This window comes from Cupressus sempervirens, chromosome 8 (genome assembly GCF_028749045.1).
Source record: "Cupressus sempervirens isolate cs-2001-9-10 chromosome 8, ASM2874904v1, whole genome shotgun sequence".
In the NCBI taxonomy this organism is placed as follows: domain Eukaryota; kingdom Viridiplantae; phylum Streptophyta; class Pinopsida; order Cupressales; family Cupressaceae; genus Cupressus; species Cupressus sempervirens.
Genome location: NC_143125.1, coordinates 348,426,016 through 348,452,354, shown reverse-complemented (window position 1 = coordinate 348,452,354; position 26,339 = coordinate 348,426,016). Strand labels below are relative to the sequence as shown.

The window sequence follows — 26,339 nt, the reverse complement described above, 5'->3', positions numbered from 1 at the left end:
ATGGTTTATATATATATATATATATATATATATATATATATATATATATATATTGTCATCATGCTATTGGATTTTACCTATAATTGTACGTACATATATGCATGTGTAATTTTGTGAGCACGTATAATTCCTTTTTATCATTATATTACTACTATATGCACGCATATATGTATATATACATGTAAGTGCAAGTTATAGATGCTAGTAGAATATTATGGTGACATTATGTATATATATATGTATATATATATAAAGTTACAATTGTTGACCACTTCAATAGTCTAAAAAAAAAATAACAGAAAGGTAATTAAGTTTCTCTCATGATATTAAATGTTTAATGTTTTCTCTTGTTTTAAGAACCGATCGAGTAGCTCATGATTGTCCAAGGTTTACTCTATTGCTTAACTGTTAAATCCTTTATCAATGTAGTTAGAACCCATACCTGATGGTCTGACGATGGACTAAATTGGTGCCCTATTTCTTAAATCCCGTTTTAGCAATGCTTCACCCCTTTGTCTGCTCCTGCAACAAAAAATGCATATTTCCACAATAATAACATGTTCCTCCATTTTAAATCGAAATATCAAGAAAACACAATAATTGATATCTGTCACAATGGCTAAACACCACTAATATTTATCTTAAAATATAAGCATTCATTTTTTTGTCAAAATAACAATAATCAACTAACAAGTTGTTTTCACATAAATCAAATTGGTTAACCATAACTTCTATTTCACAAGATCATGACATTCGAGAGTTTTAAACTAACCACTACAATGACTATAAGATTATTTTAAAAGATAAAAAATTTGAGATGTAACAGTAACTTTCTGTAAAAACCCTTGGTTTTTTCTCTGCAAATTTTAGAGAACCAATGAACTAACTCCACTGTTTTATTTTGTTTAAACTATATTTCTTTGAATTCTTCAGATTGCATATTAACACAATGGAGAACACAATAAATATAAAAACAACTCCAGAATTATTTTAATTTATTGAAATGGAAAGACGAGTTTTTATGAGCAAACTTATTATCAAGTTACAATATATTGCAAGAATTTGTTTGCTGACTATGTTTGCAATTGCCTCCAATTAGCAAGGATGTCTCAAATGCATTTACGTGGCTTCAATATTTGGCGGCTGCCACCTCCAATTTCGAATGCAACCAGACTTCACGCCCAATATCTGAATGGTGAATTCAGATCCCAATTACAATGACAACAGAATAATAAAGGATGTCTGATGTCAATGTCACTTCACAGGTTACCCACGTGATTGCAGAAGATTTACTTGGCCACTTGCTAGCCGTATTTCAATATCGCCAATCACCTGCAATACCTCAGTAATGTCCAAACTGAAAATCCTTAATACCACACGTATTTCCCCAATGACACTTATAGCTATCACAATAACCAGTTTGATCTCTCCTTAATTGCCAAACAACAACAATTAATCAATCGCTTTGATAAGAGGACTCCAAGTCACATGCCTTCCTCATCGCTAACTATAGAGATGTGTCCAATGACTTCACCCATCCACGGAGTGGCTTCGTCAATCCCTCCATGAATAACATCACTCGTTTGTGCTCCAAAATATCATAAACGATGACTGAAAGCCTCTAGAACTCACTGATGTAGCTCTCCAATCCACCAAATTGCTTCAGCTGAGCCAACTCATGGAAGTATACCTCCGGATCCTTCTATCACATCTCTCGATCAGGCCATCCGTGAACTCCTGGTAGGAAGTGATCTTATCATGTCGCAAAGAAACTAACCCATGGCACCACTAGTCATGTGCAGCTCCATCTAGATGCAACACTCCAAATCTAATAACATCCACCTCTGACATAGGACACAAAGCCAAATATGTGTCGAGCTTATGAATCCAAGCTTGAGCTGTAACTCTCCCAGTACCATCAATGTGCTCCAATGTCATCTTATTGGCAATGTGCTGCAACTCAGTCTATCGAGGTCACTGTCTCTTTGGTTCCGGCCTCGCTCTGGAATGCTTCCGTTTCTGAGTTAGGAACCTATCAAAATTCAAATGATCTTTGACAGCTTGTGGTAAAGCATCCCACTCCGTAAAGTGTGCCAACACATCATCAACAAAAGGAGCGGCCTCATGCTCAATACTGATCGCATCCATCTTAGGTCTCAGAAATGCGGGCCTCCATAGCCTATCATGAGTGCCAGTATGAATGTCAGCTCTGTTAGCTAATCTACCATGATCCTCAACTCCAACCCAATCCGCATCTCTGTACCTAGCACCATCTCGGGTTCTATCCTCGAGTCGAGATCTATAAGAACCAATAGAAACATCTCTCGCTCTCTCCCTACTCCGTCCTCGATGAAGTGCTATTTGCTGCAGAGTATTAAATAACTATTGCAGTACATCTGTCATTTGCTGTTGTGCGTTTGCAATATTCCTAAATGCTTGGAAGGCATCTCTATCAACCTCAGCATCTGTGGGTCATAGTCTAGTGCCACCGGAATCAATCGAACTACCATTTGAACCAAACTGAGTCTCAGGTTCTCCTTCTCTGGGAGGAGAACTACGTCCTCTTCGGGTATAGTGCACACCCAACAAAAACTTCCTATTATCAACCATGATAGAAATATCAAATCAAATACTGATTGCACTTCGAACCAAGCACTGACCAAACTAATAACTGAGCCCAATTCTTGCAAGCTGGCAGGAAATGGCTTTGATACCATTGTAAAAACCCTTGGTTTTTTCTCTGCAAATCTTAGATAGCCAATGAACTAATTCTACTGTTTTATTTTATTTAAATTATATCTCTTGGAATTCTTTAGATTGCATATTAACACAATAGAGAACACAACAACCATAAAAACAACTCCAGAATTATTTTAATTTATTGAAATGGAAAGACAAGTGTTTATGAGCAAACTTATTATCAAGTTACAATATTTTGCAAGAACCTGTTTGCTGAATATGTTTGCAATTGCCTCCAATTAGCAAGGATGTCTCGAATGCATTCACGTGGCTTCAATATTTGGCGGCTGCCACCTTCAATTTCGAATGCAACCAGACTTCATGCCCAATATCCAAATGGTGAATTCAGATCCCAATTACAACAACAGTAGAATTATAAAGGATGTCTGATGTCAATGTCACTTCATAGGTTACCCACGTGATTGCAAAAGATTTACTTGGCCACTTGCTAGCTATATTTCAATGTCGCCAATCACTTGCAATACCTCAGTAATGTCCAAATTGAACCCCCCCAATACCACACGTATTTCCTGAATGACACTTCCAGCTATCACAATAACTAGTTAAATCCCTCCTTAATTGCCAAACAACAACAATTAATCAACCTCCAAGATGTTCGTCTCCTTAGCCACAGTGAACACAGTAGGAGAATCCAACAAATATCAAATACACTATGCTTCAACAGTGGAATGAAAAACACTTCTCAGATACAGTGATGAACAGTAGAGAAGTTGGGCAAACTTAGCTATACCTCAGCAGCTAAATTGCAAAAAGAATTTCCACCCTTATACATCAGCAAGGGCATATAGTTAAGAGCCTAGGAAAAAGCCACAAAGACACAAAATCAAATATGTAATCAAGCGTGCCTTTTTCCCGATGAAAAGAGCTCTCATTTATAAGCCTTTTCGTTGGCAAAAGTTTCCATAAAATTCCACTTCAGAAAACGTGGGAGTTTCCCAAAAGAATTCAATACTATAAACTTTTCAACTTGCTTTTTATAAATATCTCTTTAAGTCATTATTATAATAATAAAAACACATTAATTATAACGCAACTCAATGAATAAATAAATAAGAGCTCATGTAATTATTAACCTGATCAACCGCAGGTGACAACCAACTGCCAAGCCATTCACTGTGCTGCTAAAAATAGCAACTGCCCATAATAGACTTACTAAAAGTAGTAAGTAATCAACTGAGATCCCCAAAACACCCTGTCAGCACACGAGGGTTGCTATGATGAGCTAACTCAGTCAATTGCACAGACTGGCCAAAAACGGGGACATTACACTTCCTTAAGTTGTACCTTGTTCAATGTATAAACAACAATGTTTACACCTTCTCTCCAAAAGATTTGAGGCACTCCCTTTTGTCGCAAAAGTGTTCTTGCACATTCAACTATGGATCTGTTTATTCTCTCTGCAACTCCATTTTGTTGTGATGTCCTTGGTGTCATCATTTGTCTCTTGGTTCCATGCTCTTTACAAAATGTTGTGAACTTTTGTGAAGTGAACTCACCTCCTCTATCAAATCTAAGACACTTTAGTGCTTTACCCGTTTCTTGTAACTCTTGCTTTATACAACTTAAACATGTAGAACGTATTAGACTTAACCTTCAAAAACATAACTGACATCATTCTTGAGTAATCATCAACAAACAAGATAAAGTACTTATCTCCATAGTAGCTCCAAGTTCCAATAGGTCCACACAGGTCAATGTGCACAAGGTCTACAATGTTTCGTGATGAATAGACTTTACTAGTAAAACTAGAACTAGTATATGCTTTCATTTTATATTGTAATAAGGCTTTAGTTAGTGGTGGATGCCTTTATTGCTTGATGTTAGAATTAATGTTCCGCACTTTGTAGTGGATTCTTGGTTATCTGTATAAGGAGCCCAAGTCTGTTTTCTAATCAGCCATCCTAATTATAAACCATAATGTGTGGTTTTAACTTTCAAACATCAATTTCCCAACTATGGTACATGCAAATCTTCTGGCAGTTCTATTCTTAACTTTACAGATCATGGATCCTTTAAATCTTGAAAATCTATCCTTGTGCAAGCAAATTGCATTTCTGTAAAAAATTTGCCCATTTTGCTACTTGGATTGGACTCTTCTTTCAGAAGCCCCTTCTCCATCTCATGGATGCTTTCTTTGAAAATAATGTTAAGTTTGCTATCTTTGAAAGTTTCTGGTCAGGATACTGTGTTGTTTTTCTCCAAGTTTATTAATTATATTAATAGTTAGCACTAACGTTGCTTATTACTTATCTCACATTGTTGGAATAGGTGCAAGCAGCAAAACAGACATTCTCCTCATTTGATGAAATGCTTGAAAAATCAGAACAACCAGTCTTGGTTGATTTCTATGCTACCTGGTAAGAAATCTTGCTCTTGTTCTACTAACACGCAGTTAAAGTCTGATGTTCTCTTTCTAGCTAATTTTCCTTTCAGTTATATGCATTTGACCATATGGAAGAAATTTATTTGTCTTGAGATTGTTGCAACTTGTAACCAGTTTTGACCTATGCCTCTCTCTCTCTCTCTCTCTCTCTCACACACACACACACACACACACACACACACACAAATATGACATTTGTGCTTCCTTTAAGCTTGTATACCTGCAGAGACAGCAGATATAATATTTTTGCCATCTTTTGCTCAGATCCAATATAGCGCCAAAAGCAGTTCAGTGGTACTTTGATACCTTTCCAAGGAAAATGCTTGGACAAAACTGCAAGTTAAAAGAATATATTTGACTATACTAATAATGTAAAAGATTGTATGATCTTTCTCCCCGTGTGTGCTTTTGACTATTATACGTGCAAACAGTACTGGTACTGGGTTTTGTATATAGCCAAAAGTGATTAGGTGGGTTCAGTTTCCTCTTCCAGAAAGTCTTTAGATAAAGCTGTAAGGTATAGGAATAGTGATGACTATATCGATGGTAAATCAGGTTGATAATACCCAAATATTGTTTGTTTTTATTTTGTCAAAATTTCACCTTGTCAAGGAAGTAAATTTTTAAAAAATGGATATTGTGAACATCAATAGGGCTTTACAATAAATAAACTTATGAATCTGAATCTTATCATACAACTCAAAATTAATAAAGCAACTGATTGATGCAACAAAATACAAGGTTAGGAAAGAATATCTGACAGTTGTATATCTTCAACATAGGAAGTAGATTGTTTATTATAGTACCAGGAGGATGTGACCTGTCAAACAGTTCTGCATAATCCCTGCAGAAGAGTACAATGAGATAGATTATTGCAGCTTTGAGGTGAAGGTATAAATACACTGATCATGTAATCCCAACAGATAAAAAGTAAAACATTCCTGAGACTTTGAACAATATAGTTGGTAAGTTCGATGTAGAATTTACTGAGAGAAAACAGTATCTATTGACCATTGCAAATCTATTTTAATCCAGCCATAGAACTTTCTCACATCTTGGCACCATTCCTTTTACCAGTGTTTCAAGTGGCTATGAATTACTAAGAAACAGTTTTTAAATGTTGAAACTTGGGACAATTGTTGAAGACGTGATTGAAGAGCTGGGTGCAACTTTGTTCATTGAATTGAAAAAGAAAATGCAAAATGATACTCGAAATATGGTTTTATGAACTTTTATGTTAGTTTGTACCCAAGGAGAGAGAGGAACCATAATTATATTATGTAGTCTCTTAAAAATTCTTATTTATTCAAATATAAGATCAATTCGTAGAACTACCAATAAGATCTAAGACCATAGCTTTGAGGATAGCATAGTATTAGGCTTAAGTAGTGTCTAGTTATGTTCTTTGAAGCTTTATGTAGAAATTCGAAAAGTAGTGCATTTAACTTAGAGAAGTGCTATGATGGATGAGATTTTAGAGAAGTCCAAAGAAACATAGCCAATATGTTCTCTAACAGCTTGTGACCATCAACATAATATCACAAATCTTTTGGTGAACATATTGTCACAAATCTTTTGGTGACCGTTCACCAAAAGCTACAATATGTTCTCTAACCCCTTTGTACAGCTGTGAATATCACAGTTAAAATTTTTTAACATCTCTCGTAATATGCTTTTGATGAACAAACTCATTGCCACACTAAGAATGCCAGACACAATAGCTACCTAGTTAATAAAGATAAGAAATTTTTGTGATTAGATTATTGCACTTTGAGCAAAGTTATCCACAGGGTTCATGTTCTCCATTCTAGGATCCATTTATACAGTGTGTTTGTGGTTGTGAAAAGCTTTATACCTTTGAGAATCTCTGGGATGGTTTCATCTAGGAAAAAACTACACTTGAATCTACTTATGTCAGAATGGGAGATAATAAGAATTACGTCATATTAGAAAGATGAGGAAAGCTGGCAAGAGAGGACTTGGGAAAGGTCATAAAGGAAAGGAGGAATCAAATTCCTCTGGTGAAAAGACTTGAGCCCTATCGATTGTTTATTAAAAAAAATGGTGGCTATGTTCCCAAGTATCTAAGTATCTTGTGAAGAAGTAAGGGAAGGGCAAGCAACAACAAAATACACAATTTGCAAACTGTTTCAGTAGTGGATGAGCTTGCATGTAGGCTTAATGCATTTTTTCCACGGTCTCATGCTTATCCACTAACTTCATTTTGGTGTAGGGTGGTTTCTAGATAGTGGAGCATCAAGATGCATGAGCTTCAATCATAAGGCTTTTATGAGACTTCTGGAGTGGAAGCAAGTATATAGAGATTGAATTTGGAGATGATGCTACATATTCTATTATAGAGATTGGATAAGTTTCTTTCCATATGCCTTTATTTGATGTTCTTGAGCGTTATTGTGCCTTATTTGTTCTTGGATTAACTAAGAATTAACTTTTAGTTTCTGCTATGCTAGCTTTTATGTCTATGGCTAAGTTTGATGATCTAGAAGTTATCATCACAAATTTTAGCTAGAAGTTTGTGCAAGTAACGACTAGAGGAATTTGGGAGGGAGATCTTGACAAGGTGATTGTTAATTTGATCAAACAAGAAGCCTTGATAGATGACAATGACAAACTGTGTGTTTGGCATGAGAAATTTGGCCACACTATGGATCTTTACCTCTCATATGGAACATGGTGCGCTAGTTGCCTAAAATCAAGGTAGAGAAGATGGAATATGAAAGTGACGTGCCCTTGGAAAGTACACCAAGCAAAAGTTAAAAAAGATTCTTGATCTAGTTCATTCAGATTTTGTGAACCTATGTTAGTGACTTCATTTTCAAGAATCATTAACCGTGTTTCATTTATTGATGATTCTTCAAGTAAAAGTTGGATTTTTATTAAGATCAAAAGTGAAGTCTTTGCAAGATTTAAGGGTTCAAAGCAGTTGTGGAATATTAAATAGATAGGAAGATAATTTTTTTGAGGTTTGACAGTGGAGATACAAAATTTAATGACATATATAAAGATGTCGGTATCACAAGGAGTTGATTGTACCTTATAACCCAATAGAATGGGGTTTTAGAGAGGAAGAATAGGTCCATTATAGGTATTAGAGACAATAAAGGCTATGATTCATGACCAAGATTTACCCTATTTGTTTGAGCAGAGGCATGCAATTGTGTTGTGTATTTAATATTTAACAGGGTTCTTAAGGACAAAGCTTGAGAGGAAGGTTTGTAGACGATGAATCCAATGTTTTTCTAATTGTTGGGTGTTTTGGAGTCTTGTTTATGTTAATGTGCTAGAAGAAAACGTGACTAAGTTTGAGCTGTCTATCTTGAAGGGTATCTTTGTTTGATACAAGAAGCCTTCCACGACTTACATATCTATGCTTTGTCACAGTGAAAGATGGTAGTGGGCTGCAATGTGAAATTTTCTGAGGATGTGTGACCCTCTATGTCTTAGGAGCTTCCTATGGAAACTGATGAAAGTGAAAAGCTTGTTGTTCCAAGTTCTTACCAGAAGAATACATTTTTACCAAATGTAGATCAACAAAGCTCTAGTACAACAGATCCCGTACAACAGATACCTGATTGACACCTAAAACAGTCAGGAAGCTTAGATGGCTTACTCACATTGTGAGAGGCACAGGAAATAGGAGCACCATAAACTACTTCAAGAGTGAATCATCTACCCAAGAAGTTTTCAAATGCAAAGCCCCCCAATTTTGAGAAGGCTGATTTAGACCACATATGGTTAGATGCCATGGCTGAATATAACTGCATTGTTCTGAATGATCTTTGGGACATTGTGCTAAGAAAATATCAGAAGTTAGTGATTGATTAAAAGGGTCTGTTCATAGTGAAGCATGCAACAAATGGGTGGAGAAATTTGTTTCACAAGGGAATTGACTATGATGAGACTTGAGAGTCACTTGCAAGGTATCATGAAGTCATGTTTCCATCTGTTTTTTGTGGGTCTTTATATTAGGCTGGTGTAAAAAATGATTTTTCTAGATAACAACATTTAGGAAGAAGTATTTATAAATAGACCTACAAGATTTGAGGCGAGTGGGTGGGAAACTTGAGCATATCTTTTGAGGGAGGACTTGTGTGAATTGAAGCAAACACTTTGTGCTTGGAACTCATAGAATGATGAGTTCATGCTAAATTTGGGCTTCACCAAATCTATTCTAGATCCTAATCTTTACTATCGATTTGAGAAATTTGATCTATATGTTTAGACTTTTAGTCGTGTATGTAGAAGAACTTATGCTTACAAGTGTAGGGAAGCCAACTTAAGAAAACAACTTCTTACACTTAGATGCAAAACTTCAGACCTTTACAACAGTCGTATAAACTTAAGAGAAATAAATATAAATGACATGCACACCACAACACAATGAATTATGTGGGCAATTTTGGGAGAAAAACTCACACTCCAAAAGCTGCGCAATATATTATTCAGAAATCAACAACAGATTACAATATACTTTTAGAGAAAGCTTCTTACACGAGTATCACCTAGATGGATCCAAAAGCAACTTAACAGTTATCAAACTCTCAAAATACATCACAATACATAGTCATAGTACAACATCCTCTTAAAATAGGGTTGCCATCTAGGGCAAACAAAGTGTACTAAATAATCACCTTTAGATCTAGGACATAGTGATAAACAACCAAGATTCATAATGATAAATTACGAATGAATGTTTTTTGGGCGATGCTCCCGAAACCTTTGTTGAGGTGTGCTGCACCTGACTCCCAGTTGGTCAAGGGATAAGAGTTCACAAGGGGGTATTTGTTGATGTGAGTTTTGTGATCGCTCCAACATGTAGAATAAAATACTAAGGATTAGGGGACGAGCATGCAAGGAAACTTCAAATGCTAAACAATGTGACAAATTTGTGAACAAATGAAGTAGCCCCAAGGTTAACAATGTATATGTGTGACTTTATGTTGGACACAACTTAGTTTAATGATGTGATTTGTTGGTAATTACAAGTGGACTTACGTGATTCATTCATGAATCTACTAACTTTCCAATGGCGAACGATTTTGCAATATAGGCTCTTCAACTAATAATAGTGGTTTTGAAATAAAATGCAAAAGGGATTGACTTTTGAGATCTAATCTACTTCTACCAGTACAAGAGACTATTGATGACTTAGTAAAACCAAATCAAACTTTGCCTCGCCAAGTAGAACAACTATGCAAAGTTGATGCAAATCTTCTAAGGATGTACAAGTGGTTTAGTGTTTTTCAAATCACTTATACACGTCAAAGCCACAAAGCATGCCAATCAATATGCATGAAGCAATCAAAGTTATGCCTTGCAATAAGTTCAGCTTAATCTTACAGTGTGACTTGAAATTAACTAGTAATAAAAGGTATGAACATAAGGTTTCACCATGAATCAACAATAGTTTCTTTCAATCGCTATTCAACATAAATGAATTCTAAGTGAGAAGTAGGAAACAATGCTAACATCCAAAATAACACAACTTTTCACCAAGATTTAATGAGTTTGCAATTATTTTGGCAGCAATTTCACAAAAGCCTCTCCTACAAATGATTTAAGCAAGCCTTTATATAGGGTTCTTAATCATAACCAACAACCCAATTTTTTTCAAGATCAAGGACCAAAAGATTCAAAGCAATCATAATTAGGGTTTTCTATAACTACCACCTACAAATATAAATGCTGGCTAATGAAAACTAGAGCATCTTCCATGGGCGAATAGGGAAATTCCTTGCCACATGATATCATAACAAATCTTCTTTTAGAAGCATGTTTACTTTATCCTCTTCCTTGATGGCAAATTTGATGCACTAGACATGTTGATGGTGTAGAATCATTTTGATTGAATGAAAATGGTGGATTGATTTGAAATCTGGTGAACAATAGAAAAACCCCCTACAATTCATTTAGAATTGCTATTAGGTTTATCCACACACAATCATAAAGTCTGCAACACAAATTTACTAGAGTTTGTCCATCAACATTTGATTACAATGATTTTTTACCCACATAAAAGAAAAAGATGAAGGGTTGCTGGCAAATCTCGGTAGGGCTGATTTCACCTCTCTAAGGTTGATGCCCCAAAGTATTTTTTAATATTTTAATTTATAAAATTTATTATTTATTTTAAACTTTCAACCTTGTTAGAATTCTTATAATTTTAAAAATTTTAGTCTTTAATGCATTCAAATTTTCTTTAGAAGTTATTATTTTAAATTTATTTAACTTTGGTGTACCTTTAGGGTTCATTCTAGCGTTCCAAAAGTCATAGCAAGTTGTTCGAGTTGTGTGGGTCAGTAGGCTGTACAATGCTAGACAGGTTTTCATGACCTGTCGCCATGACCCAACGGATCATGGGCCATGATTTGCATGAATCTCTAAGTCAGCTTTGTATCCTATAACCTGAAGTGGCAACAAATGATTTCACTTGTGAAAAGCAAAAATATTAACACTGTTTGCCTTCTTTTTTTACATATGTTTTCTGTTTTTCCATATATTTTCTTATTATGAGAAGAGAGGAAGAAAAATAAGAGGCCATAGGATTGCAAGAAACAGGGAAGAAGAGCATCAAAGAGTTCACAAATCACATTGAGGAGGCCATAGGTTTGCATTAAGAGCATCAAGGAGTTCATGCCTAACTATTTCAAGACTTCTCGACTCATTTGAAAGTGGTAAGTGTTAAATTTTGTAGACTTCGTTGTTTTTTTATATGTTAATGAAGTTTTCATTTTTTGTTAATTTTTTTGAGTTAAACTTTTCAAATCTTGATTTTTCATTACAACCTTTGTCTTAGGACTAGACAGATTTTGGCCACTGACTCCTCTCCGATCACTCTAGCAGAGGTTGATCTAGAGCCTGAGTGGTTCACTAAGTCTACTGATCCCGTCTTCACCGAGGACCATGAGTGGGTTGACCAAACAAACATAGAGGTTGAGGCTCTGACTATGGTAGAGGAGGATAGAGCACAATCAAACATAGTTAATGTTGATCATTGTGGCACCTCATAGGGGAAGACTATGACTACTTACTCATCTAAGACCTACCTTAGATACCTTTGTAGGAGCCGGACAAATTGCTTTGAAGCTGATGCTAAGCTAGAGCTTGAGCTAAAAACTTGTTGTATATAGTTACATATATTTTTGGGAACATTTCATCTCATGCATTTTATATACATTTGATAATAGTTATAATTCTATATATTTATGTTTTCTATTTCCTATAGTTATAATTTATATTTGTACTTATGTTTGTTTGGATTTGCCAGCTTTGTGACATGGGTGTGGTAGAGATTGAGTTGCACATTCCATTCCACTGCCCCGTTTATTAGGGGATTTGTAAGAGGTTTTGTTGTTTGTTAAAGGATTGTTGGTCCTTAGCTTCCTTCTTTTAGATAGATTGACTAGCAGTTCATGACGCTCTACCTTCACGAGGTTACCTATCTCCGTGATTACACTTTGCAACTTCAGTCTCCTCCGAGACTTGGGTCAATTCAACTTATTAGCTCCCTTATGTTAATCTCCTTTGCCAGAGGTACCAAGTATTCACTGGACCCCTCTACTTCTATTCATTCCAAGTTTGTGAGACCTCGCAAAGACCGCACACCTCAGTGACAACCCTCCACTCCCAGTGGTATTCGTAGATGACCCCAGACCCCCTCTCGCCCTGGTGTCTACCCTTATTTTCTAGGGTACTTTCCTATGACTGGGGATTCTTAGTTGGTGGCCCTCGTTCTCCTATACTTTCGACTCCTTGGTGGTGTTTTTAATTGTTCTGTTTTTTGTCTCTTTGTTGCTTGTTCTTTCCTTAGGCATTGTTCGATGTTCCTTGTAACTTGCTAAAATTTCATACTGATTTAATGAATTGGAAATAACCAAAATAACATTTTTTTAAGGTAACATGAAAGATAGTTATAACGACTTTAGTATCATCTATGCATGATTATCTTTTCATTTCAATTTATACATACACAAGTAAAGAAATAATTGATCTAACTGCTTCGTAATCAACTAAAAGAGAAACTGATCTTAACCATATTATCTAGCTACCATGCATAACTGAAAATGCAGAACATAAATATAAAGAAAAGAACCCGAATTTCAAATGTCTTGCATATAGACTTTAACCTTGAGTTGTGCAAGCCTTAGCTTCCAAAGGAGAGGAGAAGCATTCCAAAGGGCTTAACCTCCCAATCATGGATCCTTAAGTATCCCCACACAATCTCTATCGAGAAAGACCTTCCCTACCTTGGGATGAGGCTTGGGGCACCATTGTCCAACCATTGAGCATCTTGGTGTTACAATGTTGGCTAATCAAATAGCTAGGTTTAGGATACCTTCCACACAACTATTTGCCAACTTTTAGCAACCATGATCTCTAATGATCACAATAACATGCATGCCACTAACCTACCTTGGCCAAGGATTTGTGAGTGCACTATGTATCCGATCACCATCACCCATTGCTCGACTTGACAACAAGACTATACTAAGGAATATCATGAGCTAACACGAACTTTAAACATCTCTTATTAAATGTTTAGGTTACTGATTGTTATTTTCTTTTATCATGCATAAATGAACCATAGTTCAATGATTGCCATTTTACACCCTTCATCTCAACTATGCTAGTCTTCCTAGATGAATCATTGGGTGGTTGTATAAGCATTTGTAATTGCAACCAATGTATTTGCCAACCTGGCCTTGGCATTATAAAAGATAATTTGGATGTTAAAGCATTTATATTTATTAAGATAATATCTTATACTTTCTATAATAGTCAACTACTTGTTTGTAGTCCGTCTTTCAATCTAGATAGGAATTTTTCCTATCCTGTCTCTTTTGTCTTCAGTCCAGATAGGAATGTTTCCTATCCTGTCTCTAGTTTTGTTTCTAACTCTGTCTTCAGTCTACGTTGTTTCTTTTAGAAACAACGTCCTTGTAATTCTTTATAAGGAACACATTTGTTCCTTTGTTAATAAGTCAATCATCCGGAAATCTGTTAATTTGCTAATTCTTGAATCTTGTAACATGGTATCAAAGCCTAGTTTTCGAAATTATTTCGTGATCCTTGCTTTCTAAAAACCTTGAGATTTCGACTAGGTTTTTTGTCTGAAAGTTTTTTTACCTGCAATCCGTGATTCTTCTCTGCAACCTGTAGCTTTTTTTTTTTCTTTGGAAATCGTGGGTTTTCTTCTACAGAAATCGCGACTTGTTCTTTTGCAGAGATCATAGCTTGTTGGAATAATAGGTTATGATAAAAATGCACGGGTCTGAATAAAAACGTAGGGATTTGATCATCTGCCGAGAACGTGTTCAATCCGTTTTTTTTTATATATCCTGGTTCGGGTGGTCATTTAGTACAAATCCGCTGTCTCAAATCTGCCTAGATAAGGATCCGCTTATCTCAAATCTACTTGTTCAAAAATTTGCCTATATCTGCCATTTTTTTCTGCAAATCGCGTCCAAATCACACGCATTTGAAGCAACTTGCGTCCATATATTTTCCAGCTCATTTGACAGCAAAATCGCGATTGTAGGGTCAAGGATTAGTTCGTTTTCTTTGCATTCTTCATCATTTGCGCTCTCCTTGGAAAAAATCTGCCATTTTTATCAAGAAATTTGAAGTTTTTTCAAGCTTTTTTCAGCCAGGGCTGTTTTTTTTCGAAACCCTAATTTTTGGGGTCGAAAAATTTTTGTTTGCAAATTCTTAGTGGGTTTTTCAAGACCTCATCTAGGTTTTCGTCAGAATTTTTTGGGTACCTCATTTTCCGTGCCTTGATTTTTGAGCCGGCGGATTTACATTGCTACTGCAAATTCCTTTTGGGTTTTTTGTCTACTCTTCTGGGCACTTGTCTTTTTTGGGTCAGCCTCAACATTGCCTCGAACTTTGTGCAAATGGCATCTTTGACTAATCTGATGTTGGAGGGCAGTCTACGATTCAATGGCCACAATTATAATCACTGGAAGCAATGCATGTTGATAATCTTCGAATATCGTCGTTTGGATGAGCTTGTTCTAGGCACAAATACTCGTCCAACCTCCGACCAAGCAGAACAAGACAAGTTTGATGATCGCAATCGAGAGGCTGTCATGCTTCTTAAGCTCTCTGTTATCGATGATCAGCTGCCGCAAATTCCTTCAAGCAAGTCAGCTGCAGAAATTTGGAAATATCTGAAGGAGCTGCATGAAACATCTAACAAAAGTAGAGCATTCTTTCTGAAGAATCAGTTGTTCTCCATTATGATGGATGAACGTATGTCCTTACAAAAGCATCTAACAAAGATTAAGGACATCCGTCATCAGCTCGAAGCTATTGGTCGAAAAATGGAGGAAGAGGATATGTAAGTCATCACTTTGAAAAGTCTACCATTGTCCTATGAGCACTTCATAGAAACACTCAACATTATGTCAACTAATGTTGATCTGAAGTTTCCAGAATTATGCACCAAACTTCTGCAGCAAGATCGTTGGAAACAACAGTTTGGCAGTAGTGCTTCTATAGCCTTCTCAGAGCAGGCATTTGCTGCAAAATCCTTTCAACCGAACATCAGCAACCATCAGTCTTCTCAGCCTTCCCAACATCAACCTTTTGCTCAATCTTTGGATGGCTTTGCGAAGCAAAATGTGCAGTGTAATTACTGTCACAAGTTCGGCCATATGAAGTTTGAGTGCCGGAAACGTTTGGCTGCCCAAGCAAGGCAAAATGCTTCCCAGCCAACAACACAAGTTGTCGAGCTTCCTGATCAAGGCGAAGTTGCATTTTTCGCCTTCTGAATCTATTTTTGTTTTTTCTGGGTTTGTTTATTTTCTCCTCAAAAATCATTTCAAGTTGTTTGTAATACACAAGGTTTCATGAGATTCTGGGTTTTACCATTTTTTCCACAAAAACGAAGTTTTGTAATTGCAACCTATTTTGAGTCATAGCAATCTTCTGGCAAAGCTTCTTGGTTTCAGCATTTTGTAGATCCAGGGTCTCAGTTATCATAGAATGTTCCGACATCCGTACATTGACCATTAAGGGAGGGTATTAAGATAATATCTTATACTTTCTATAGTAGTCAACTACTTGTCTGTAGTCCATCTTTCAGTCTAGATAGGAATGTTTCCTATCCTGTCTCTTTTGTCTTCAGTCCAGATAGGAATGTTTCCTATCCTGTCTCTAGTTTTGTTTCTAATTCCGTCTTTAGTCTACGTCCTTGTAATTCTTTATAAGGAACACATTTGTTCTCTGTTAATAAATCAATCATCCGAAAATCCGTTAATCTACCAATTCTTGAATCTTGTAACAATATTCACAATCAATGCATCTACCAACCTGGCCTTGGCATTATAAAAGATAGTTAAATTCTAGAAAGTCTATTCTTGATTCATAATGGTACGGTCTCTTATCTCAAGGAATATATTTCAGATATCCTTGTATAGGCCACACTCCTCTCATTCATGATTCTGAAAAGAGAATTTCCTATTTGAGAAATGCCATAGCACCGAAGCATTCTTGCAATGTATACATAAAGAAAGGAGACATTGGTTCATATCTTGACAAGTTCTAACAAAATTACTATAACTTTCCAAGAAAGCTTCAGCTATGCCTCACTATATCATTTACAAAAAATAAAACATAAAGTTTAGTAGTGGTGATTTCATGCCCTGACTGGAGGTTGTCCTTAGCAAGGGCTCAAATGATTCTTGAGCAATGTTGGAATGCACGATCATTGAATGCTATGAAAAGCAAGGAAGTATCAATTGACTTATGTTGTTTTGGTGCAGGAAGCTTGGCACTAAAGTACTGATTATGATCAATGCAACGCCTGAAGAAGGTGGAAGCACTATCTAAATGTAGAATGGTGATAGTGGATTGTGTGTTTTTCGAATAATTGTATGGAAATTGCAGAGAGGAATGCGAAGTAAGAATGAGAGAAGTAATTCTGATCGCAAGTGGTGGTATATTTTTTGCCGAAGGTAAGAATGTTGTATTCTAAACGAGCTATCACACCATAATCTTTTCCTTCTTGGTTGCATGCTTAGTTACGAGCAAGATTGTGAAGGTGGCGAGGAGTTACAAGATAAAAGGCCATCGGACCAATGTGGCAAAAATATTAAAATGGCCACCGAAATATTATAAGGCCGATGAAATGAATTATAGAAATATGCCCACTCAAGTTAAATAATAAAACTATTGCCAAAGAATAAAATTAACCCATGCTAATACCTTAATATAACAATTCATACCCTACCTACCTATACTTGTGTATGTGTGTCCAAACGTGTGTGTATATATATATATATTCATGATAGCATAGCAACGTATCTAGCGTATATGCCTTATATCAAGTGGGCATATACATACGTCCTATTCTAATTAACACATGCATTCGTATATATATATATATATATATATATATATATATATATATATATATATATATATATATATATATGCGAGCATGTGTAGATACTATGTTATTTTAATTAAATGTTCAGTGATCTTTTTAATAATGCATATTTATTAACCAGGTAGCTCATTGTAGTCCCTAGTATACTCTTGCTTGCCTAGTCGTTTATCCTTTAGCCTTGGTGGTTAAAATTCATACTTGTCGACTCATAGGTGAAGTGGTGTCCCTTGCCCAATTCCTGTCTGGCAATGCTTCTCCCCCTTCAATGTGCTCTTGCAAGAAAAGAAATTCTCCGTGATAATATTGCATTCCTCAAAAAAATCATAATTACTATAAGAAGTTATTGTTCATAAAACATCATAACAACTACCATTTTACTTCCCATGAATTTATGATTTATAACCAACTTTCCAAAATTTCAAGATAACAATATATTAACATCATAATGATTAACTAACATGTTATCTTCACATAAAATTATAACGATTAACCATCTAGCCATTTCACATGATCATAACAAATTTTACTTGTCAATTGACTTCAAATGAAAACCTGACGACTATATAAGCAATTTTAAATTAGGCAAAAATTGGGATGTAACATACCCAACCGATTGTGATTCATCCTCCACGATGTATTGCACAAAAGAAAATAAACAAAATTATCCCATTTACATCATATTTATCATTGTATCAATTTTTTTTCATAATTCAAGTTTTTGGAAATAGATATGGAAATTTTTGGAAGATTTCTTATAATCTTCCCAAGTAGTATTGTCTTCAGTATACTGGTCCCACTAGACATTGTAGTGGGTGATTTCTCAATTTCGCAAGCAAAGCTTACACACCTCGAGTATTTTGAGTGGCTTTATTGCCAGCACCCCTGGCTTTCACACCTACAAGAGATTCTAGTCAAAAACATGTTCATGGCTGGTTACATATTTCTTAAGATAAGAAACGTGAAATACATTATGCATTTTGGAAAGAGTTGGAGGTAGAGCAATTTTGTAGGCCACATAGTTTATGACTTCCAATAGCTCAAAAGGCCCCACATATCTTAGTGCTAATTTGGCATTCCTATCAAACTTGATAGTACTTTTCTGTGTTTTAACCTTCAGGAGAACCTTTTTTCCCATTGGGAATAACCTAGGGATACTTTTTGCATTTGCATAATTGTCCTGCCGATCATTCACCTTCTTCATCCTTTGACGAATCTGAACTGCCTGTTCCTTCATATCTAGAAGCATCTCGGGCTTGATGGTGATTCAGTCCTCAATTTTGTTCCAACTTACATGAGTTCTACATTTACGCCCGCATAGGGCCTCAAATGGTGTCATCTTTATAATAGATTGATATGAGTTGTTATATGCGAATTCGATCAAGGAAAGATACATCTTCCATTGATACTGTCGATCCATGCAATATACTCTTAAGAGATCCTCTAACAGTTGGTTTACCCTTTTTGTCTGAACATCCGTCTCTGGGTGGTAAGCTGAACTGATGCTTAGCTTTGTTCTTAAAGCTGAAAATAACGTTCGAAATAATCTAGATGTCATCCTAGCATCTCTGTCAAATATCATCTTTTCTGGGACTTTGTGGAGATGGAAAATTTCTCTCACGAACTCATGAGCTATTTTTGGTGCTCCATCTGTTAAATTTTCGAGGATGAAATGTGCTACCTTGGTTAGTCGATCCACAACTACTACAATGGTATTATGCTTGTTTCATGTCATAGGTAACCCTTTGATAAAATCCATTGTGATAATTTGCCATTTCCATTCATGAACTTTGTTTGATTGAAACAATCTGATCAGGTATCGGTGCTTTGCCTTAACACTCTGGCATTCGAGGTATGTTGCCACATATTCGACTATTTCCTTCTTCTTCATGTTCTTCAAGAAATACAAAGGTGCTATATCAGCCATCATCTTGGTTAGTCCTAGATGCCCTGAGTAAGGGGCGACATGCTTCTCCCCCAAAATCATCTTTCGAATATCTGGTCCTTAGGTTTATACATCCTACTTTGATATCTTGAGAGTCCATCTCTTTCCAGTTGGTATCCTTCATACAAAGGATCTTGAGGATCCCTAAGCAGTGCTTGGCGAACCTCATTGTAGAAGTCATCTCTTGGCAGACACTACAGTACTTGCTTTCTGAGCCTAGTATTTATTGCTACCATGGCTGAAATATGCCTTCGCCGCCTCAAGGCATCTGCTACTTTATTGTCTTTGCCCTTGATATAACTAATCTCAAAATCGTAATCTGCTAAGAATTCTACCCACCTTCTTTGAGGAGCATTAAGATTGGGTTGGGTTAATAGATACTTCAATCCATGATGGTCCAACTTGAGTTTGAATGATTTACCAATTAGATAATGTTTCCACATTTGTAGAGCATGGACAATGGCTGCTAGCTCCAAGTTGCCTACTGTATAATTTTATTCATGGTTTTTGAGCTCTCTAGATTCATAAGCAATGACCTGATTTTCTTGCATGAAGACACTCCGTAGTCCTCTCGATGCATTCGTTATAACCACAAAATGAACCTCAGGATCTGGTATCGTAAGTATTGATGCAAAGACCAACTTATCCTTTAAATATTCGAAAGTTTCTTGGCATTTTTCAGACCAGATGAATTTCTTCCCTTTTCTTTGTGTTGGTAAACAATTTGCCCCTCACCTTGAATTGGCTTTACCTTGACTCCTTATGCCCAAGATTGTGAGAAACAAGTTGTCTACAACAGAGTGGATTAGTGCACTCCTATGTCACTAATCCTCGAATTGAAGGGTACAGCTTCTCCAAAGTTCGTGGGGCGAGAACATGAACTGCTCCCCCAATTCTATTGTTTAACCCCATGACAATTTTTGTAACCTTTAGGTTCCTATCCTGCTGATATGGGGGAACATACTTCAGGAGGTGCGTGAACTTTTCTTAAGTAATCGTGTATTGTCATATCTCCTTGTTTAAGACTTTGGAAGTCCAGTAATTTTTGGTCATTGAAAGTTTGGGGTAGCCATTTGTGCTTAAAAATGGAGACAAAACTGTCCCAAGTGACATTGGTAGTTTTAAGATTCAGTTCTATTTTAGTGTTTCCCACCTTGTGGTTGTTTCTCTCGAGAGGTGATAAATTCCCCAAACTGCTTTAGAGGTTTTAGAGAAACTTCTGATCTCAAAGTATTGTTCCATCTCGGTTAATCAAGCCTCTGTGACTTCACCAGATTTAGATGCGGAAAATCAAGGAGGCTTTATCTTTATAATGTTCGTGGATAATTCACTGTCTCCTGTTTCTTCCATTTTTTAGATTGTGTTCTAGGAGGTTTGGTTTCATGTTTGCTATGAGCAAATATCTCTTGCTCAGTCCTTGGAGGGGGAGAGGAGTGGGTGTTCTCTTGACCTTGCCCAAGATGAGCTACCAGGACATTCATTCTTTTCTCCATATTTTCCTTTCTAGTTTTAGTTTCTCGTAAAAATTGGATCAATAGGTCTGTGGGGTTCGGTGGAGTGGAATTCTCGGGAGCAAAAGTCTGTGGAACATAATTTTGGGGAATGGTCCAACTGGACATCTCATTCTCTATGTTGTTTCCGTTGTTTGCCATGATTTTTGTTTGCTTGATACATACAATTGGTTCTTTTTATCAATATTATGTTTTCATTCATTTACTCAAGAAGGAAAAGCAAAGTTTAATTATTTGCTCAGACAATGCAAAATGCCATTTATTTTATTACAAAATAGAATATTTTATCTTATTGCTACTGCAACCAATCTTATTTACAAAATTTTCTCTGAGGATACATCAAAATAGCTCACATAGATCTTTTTAAGAAATTGGACTCCCTATTCCTAGGTACTCTGTCTATTTTCATCTATGGGGATATCCTACCCTTTATAAGGTTTACAGTAAATCATGAGTGGATTTGTATGTTTGGCATTCCATGCCTCAATAAGTTTGGTTCTAAAGATTGCCTTCTTGGCAGGAGTCCATTTGACTCTTTTTCTCCTAATTCGGAGTAGAGCTTGGTCATCCTTTGATATGAAACAGAGAGAGTAGTCGTACTTTGGCATGTTTTTAATTAGATAAAAGAATATGGGTTGACAAGGTTTCTTTCGAGGAGTAGTTCGGATATACATCCCGTTTTCCATTTAACAGTGCATTTTTCATTTCTCTAGCTAGGATAGTGATGAGCTTGAGGTTCAATGCTAAACCCAATGCTCTGATACCATAGGTAACAGGCTAAAAATTCATACTATTTTAATGAATTGGAAATATCTAAAAATAACATTTCTTTTCAATATAACATGAAAGATAGTCATAACTACCTATGCATGGATATAGTCTTCCTTTCCATTTATGCATAAACAAGTAAAGAAGTAACTGAATTAATTGCTTTAATCCAAATAAAGAGAAAATAACCATATCATCTAACTTTAATGCTTAACTAAAAATGTAGAACATAAATATAAAGTAAAGTACCCGACTTTCAGATGGTTGCATAAAGACATTGACCTTGAGTTGTGCAAGCCTTGGCTATGGAGGAGAGGAGAAGCATTGCCATTGGGCTTAACCTTCCAACCAAGGACCCTTAAATACCCCTACATAATGTCTACCGACAAAGGCCCTCCCTACCCTGGGAATTAGGCTTGGGGGCACCATTGTCCAGCCACTGAGCATGCAAGTGTTAAGAGTGTCGGCTAAACAGGCAGCCAGGTTTAGGATACCTTTCATACACCTATCCACCAATTGTTAGCACCCTCACCTGTAGTGATCACAACAAGCAGCATACTACTAACCTACCTTGGCTAGGGATTTGTGAGGGCACTATGTACTTGATCATCTACCGCTCAACTTGACAACTAGACTACACTAAGGACTATCATGAGCTGGCACGAGTTTTTAATCAAATCATATTACTTGCTTGAGTTACTGATGGTTCTTTTATTTTTATTGTGCAGGAGTAACCATAGTTCAATGATTTCCATCTCACACTCTTCATCTTGACCATGTTGGTCTTCCTAGATGATTCATCGAGTAGATGTATGATCAAATGTAAACACAACCAATGAATCTGCCAAACTGGCCTTGGCATTATAAAGGGAATTCTAAATTTTAAAGCATCTATATGCACAACCAATCCATTTGCCATTTTGGCATTGGCATTACAAAAAGATATCTGAAATGTTTAAGCATCCATATGCACAACCAATACATTTGCCATTCTGGCATTGGTATTATGAAGATAATTTAAAAAAAATATCCGAGCACTTATACTTGTCATTATTTCTGTCATTCTGGCTTTGTCATCTTCACACCAAATCCTAACGATTAACCATCTAACCAGTTCACTTGATTATAACTTATCTTAATAGTCAACTGACTTGATATGAAAGCTCAACGACTATATTGGAAATTTTAAGATTTGGCAAAAATTGGAATGTAGCACTAACTACCATACATAACTGAAAATGCAGAAAATAAATATAAAGAAAAGAACCCGGATTTCAAATGTCTTGTATATAGACTTTAACCTTAAGTTGTGCAAGCCTTGGCTGTTAGAGGAAAGGAGAAGCATTGCCAAGCGCTTAACCTCCCAATCGTGGATCCTTAACTATCCCCACACAATCACTACTGAGAAAGGCCCTCCCTACCCTGGGATTAGGCTTGGGCACCACTATCTAGCCACTATGCATCCTGATGTTAGAGTATCGGCTAAACAACCAACTAGGTTTAGCATGCCTTCCACACACCTATCTGCCAGTTGTTAGCAACCTTGACCTGTAGTGATCACAACAAGAAGCATGCCACTAACCTACCTTGGCCAAGGATTAGTGAAAACACTATGTACACGACCACCCACTGCCCGACTTGACAACAAGAATGTACTGAGGCCTATCATGAGCTGACACGAACTTTAAACATCTCTTATTTCTTGCTTAAGTTATTGATTGTTCTTTTCTTTCATCATGCGGGAATAAACCATAGTTCAATGATTGCCAGTTCACACCCTTCACCTTGATCATGCTTCTCTTCTCGGATGAATCACTAGGTGGTTGTCTAAGCATTTGCAATCACAGCCAATGCATATGCCTACCTGGCCTTGGTATTCTAAAAGATAATTTGGAAGTTTAAGCATTTATATTCACAACCTAGTGCATTTGTTGACCTGGCCTTGGCATTATAAAAGATAGTTAAATTCTGGAAAGTTTATTCTTGATTCAGAATGGTGCGGTCTCTTATCTCAGGGAATATATTTTAGATAGCCTTGTATAGGCTGCACTCTAGTCATTCATGATTTTGAAAAGAGAATTTCCTATTTGAGAAATGCCAGAGTTCTGAAGCATTCTCATAATGTATACATAAAGAAAGGAGACATTGGTTCATATCTTGATCGGTTCTAACAACATTACTTTAACTTTCCAAGCAAGCTTTGGCTATGCGTCACTGTATCATTGAAAAAAAATAAAACATAAAGTTTAGCAGTGGTGATTTCATGAGCTAACTGGAGGTTGTCCTTAATAAGGGCTCAAATGATTCTTGAGCAATGTTGGAATTCATGATCACTGAATGCTATGAAAAGAAAGGGAGTATCAATTGAGTCCTGTTGTTCTGGTGTTGGTAGCTTGGCATCGAAGTATTGATTATGATCAATGCAAAGCCTAAAGAAGGTGGAAGCACTATTTGAATATAGAATGGTGATAGTGGATGGTGTGTCTATTGGATAAATGTATGGAAATTGCAGAGAGGAATCCGAAGCAAGAATGAAAAGCAAGAATGAGAGAAGTAATTCTAATCACTGGCGGTGGTATATTTTTCTGCTGAAGTTAAGAATGTTGTATTCTAAATGAGCTATCGCACCATAATCTATGCCTTCTTGGCTGCATGCTCAGTTCCGAGCAAGATTGTGAAGGTTGTAATGAGTTGCAAGTTAAAAGGTCATTTGGTCAATGTGGCAATATTATTAAAGCGACCACCTAAATATTATAAGGCCGATGAATGAAGTATAGAAATATGACCGCTAAAGTTAAATAATAAAACTATTGCCAAAGAATAAAATTAACCCATGCTCATACCTCAATATAATAATATGATACCCCACCTACCTATACTTGTGTATATATACATATATATCTATATATATGCATGATATTATAACTTATCTAGTGTATACGTCATATATCAAGTGGGTATATACATACGTCTTATTCTAAATCATGCATACATACATATATGTGTATATATATACGCAAGCATATGTAGATACTATTGTCTCATTGTATTAAGGCATGGCAAAATCATATGAAGCTCTAAGATCATTCAATTTGTAAGGTAACACATGTTAATTAAATCTTCAGTGATCTTTTTAAATAATGCATATTTATTGACTGGGTAGCTCATTGTAGTGCCTTGTATACTCTTGTTTTCCTAGCCATTTACCCCTTAGCCTTGGTGGTTAACATTCAGGTAACTCATATGTGAAGTGGTGTCCCTTGCCCAATTCCTCTTTGGCAATGCTTCCCCTCCTTTGTGCTCCTGCAAGAAAATAAATTCTCCACGATAATATATTATTTTACTCAAAATAATCATAATTTCTATAACAAGTTATTGTTCATAAAACATCATAACAGCTAACTACCATTTCACTTCCCATGAATTTATAATGAATAACCAACTTTCTAAGATTTCAAGATAACAATATAATAACATCATAATGATTAAATAACATGTCATCTTCACATGAAATTATAATGATCAACCATCTTACCATTTCACATGATCATAACAAATTTTAGTTGTCAACTGACTTCACATGAAAACTCAACGGCTATATAAGAAATTTTAAATCAAGCAAAAATTGGCATGTAACATGCTTGTTGCTGGCTATCTCTTGTTGTTACTTTCACCCCTTAGACAGTTTTAGTGGTCTCTAGTTAGACATTAATAAGTTATGTTATCCTTTGCCGCCCCTTATATTTGGCTCTTTAGGAAACACCCCTAAAATGTGACCCCTGCCCCCATCTGTCAAACTCGGTGGAACATAGAGCAATATCATTCTTATTTCATTATAATCATTAGACTTGTACTTTTTATTAAATTTTTTCTAAAGCCTAATGTACTCAGAATACAATATTTTTCCTTGATTTTTAAGTTCGCTGGTAAGTTTGTCATTTGAGTGTAGAATTTTCCTACGACGCTCTTTATTTTAACATTTTTTGGCTTTCATAATGTATTACTCCGCTTGGGAACCCAAGAGAAATAACCTAACATGATTCAATGTTTACTGAACTATTTTTTAAATAAGTTTAAACAACACAAGATAACAATGCGGAAGCAATATATGCATATATATTGAGTGCACATAAGTAATTACAAATATAGTTTCTATTCCTCAAGGGTTCTTTCACATTGAGTCGTAAATAAGAAGTAATATTAGTTTAAGTTTCAAGCGCAATGTTTGTGATCATAACGAAATAATATATACATCATCTCACAAGCATATGCATAAGTACAACTGATACAATGAAAATACACCCAATGAATAACAACCACGACACATGTCGTAGGGTATGCGAGAATAGGTACAAGTACATCACAATACCAAATACATGATAGTGTACATATATCAATAGAAAAGAAGTCTCCGAGATTAGAATAAGAGTGATAATGGTACAACTGCATTTGCAAACATCCAACATCTGTCAATCTAAAGGAGACCCAAATGGTAAGAAAAACACTACATCTTGACTGCGTGGTCACCTAGTCAGGCTTCCACTCGCACCGTGCAGGGAA

The 26,339-nt window shown here is 36.0% G+C and overlaps 1 protein-coding gene across 1 annotated transcript in view; it reads left to right on the top strand.

The window, feature by feature from the left end:
- Positions 1–26,339, top strand: part of LOC149542764 (uncharacterized) — a 105,908-nt gene that overhangs the window by 33,557 nt on the left and 46,012 nt on the right. The window contains exon 2 of the mRNA XM_089797657.1: positions 5,029–5,117. Coding sequence (XP_089653783.1) covers positions 5,029–5,117 — 89 coding nt within the window. The remainder of the gene's footprint in view (positions 1–5,028; positions 5,118–26,339) is intronic.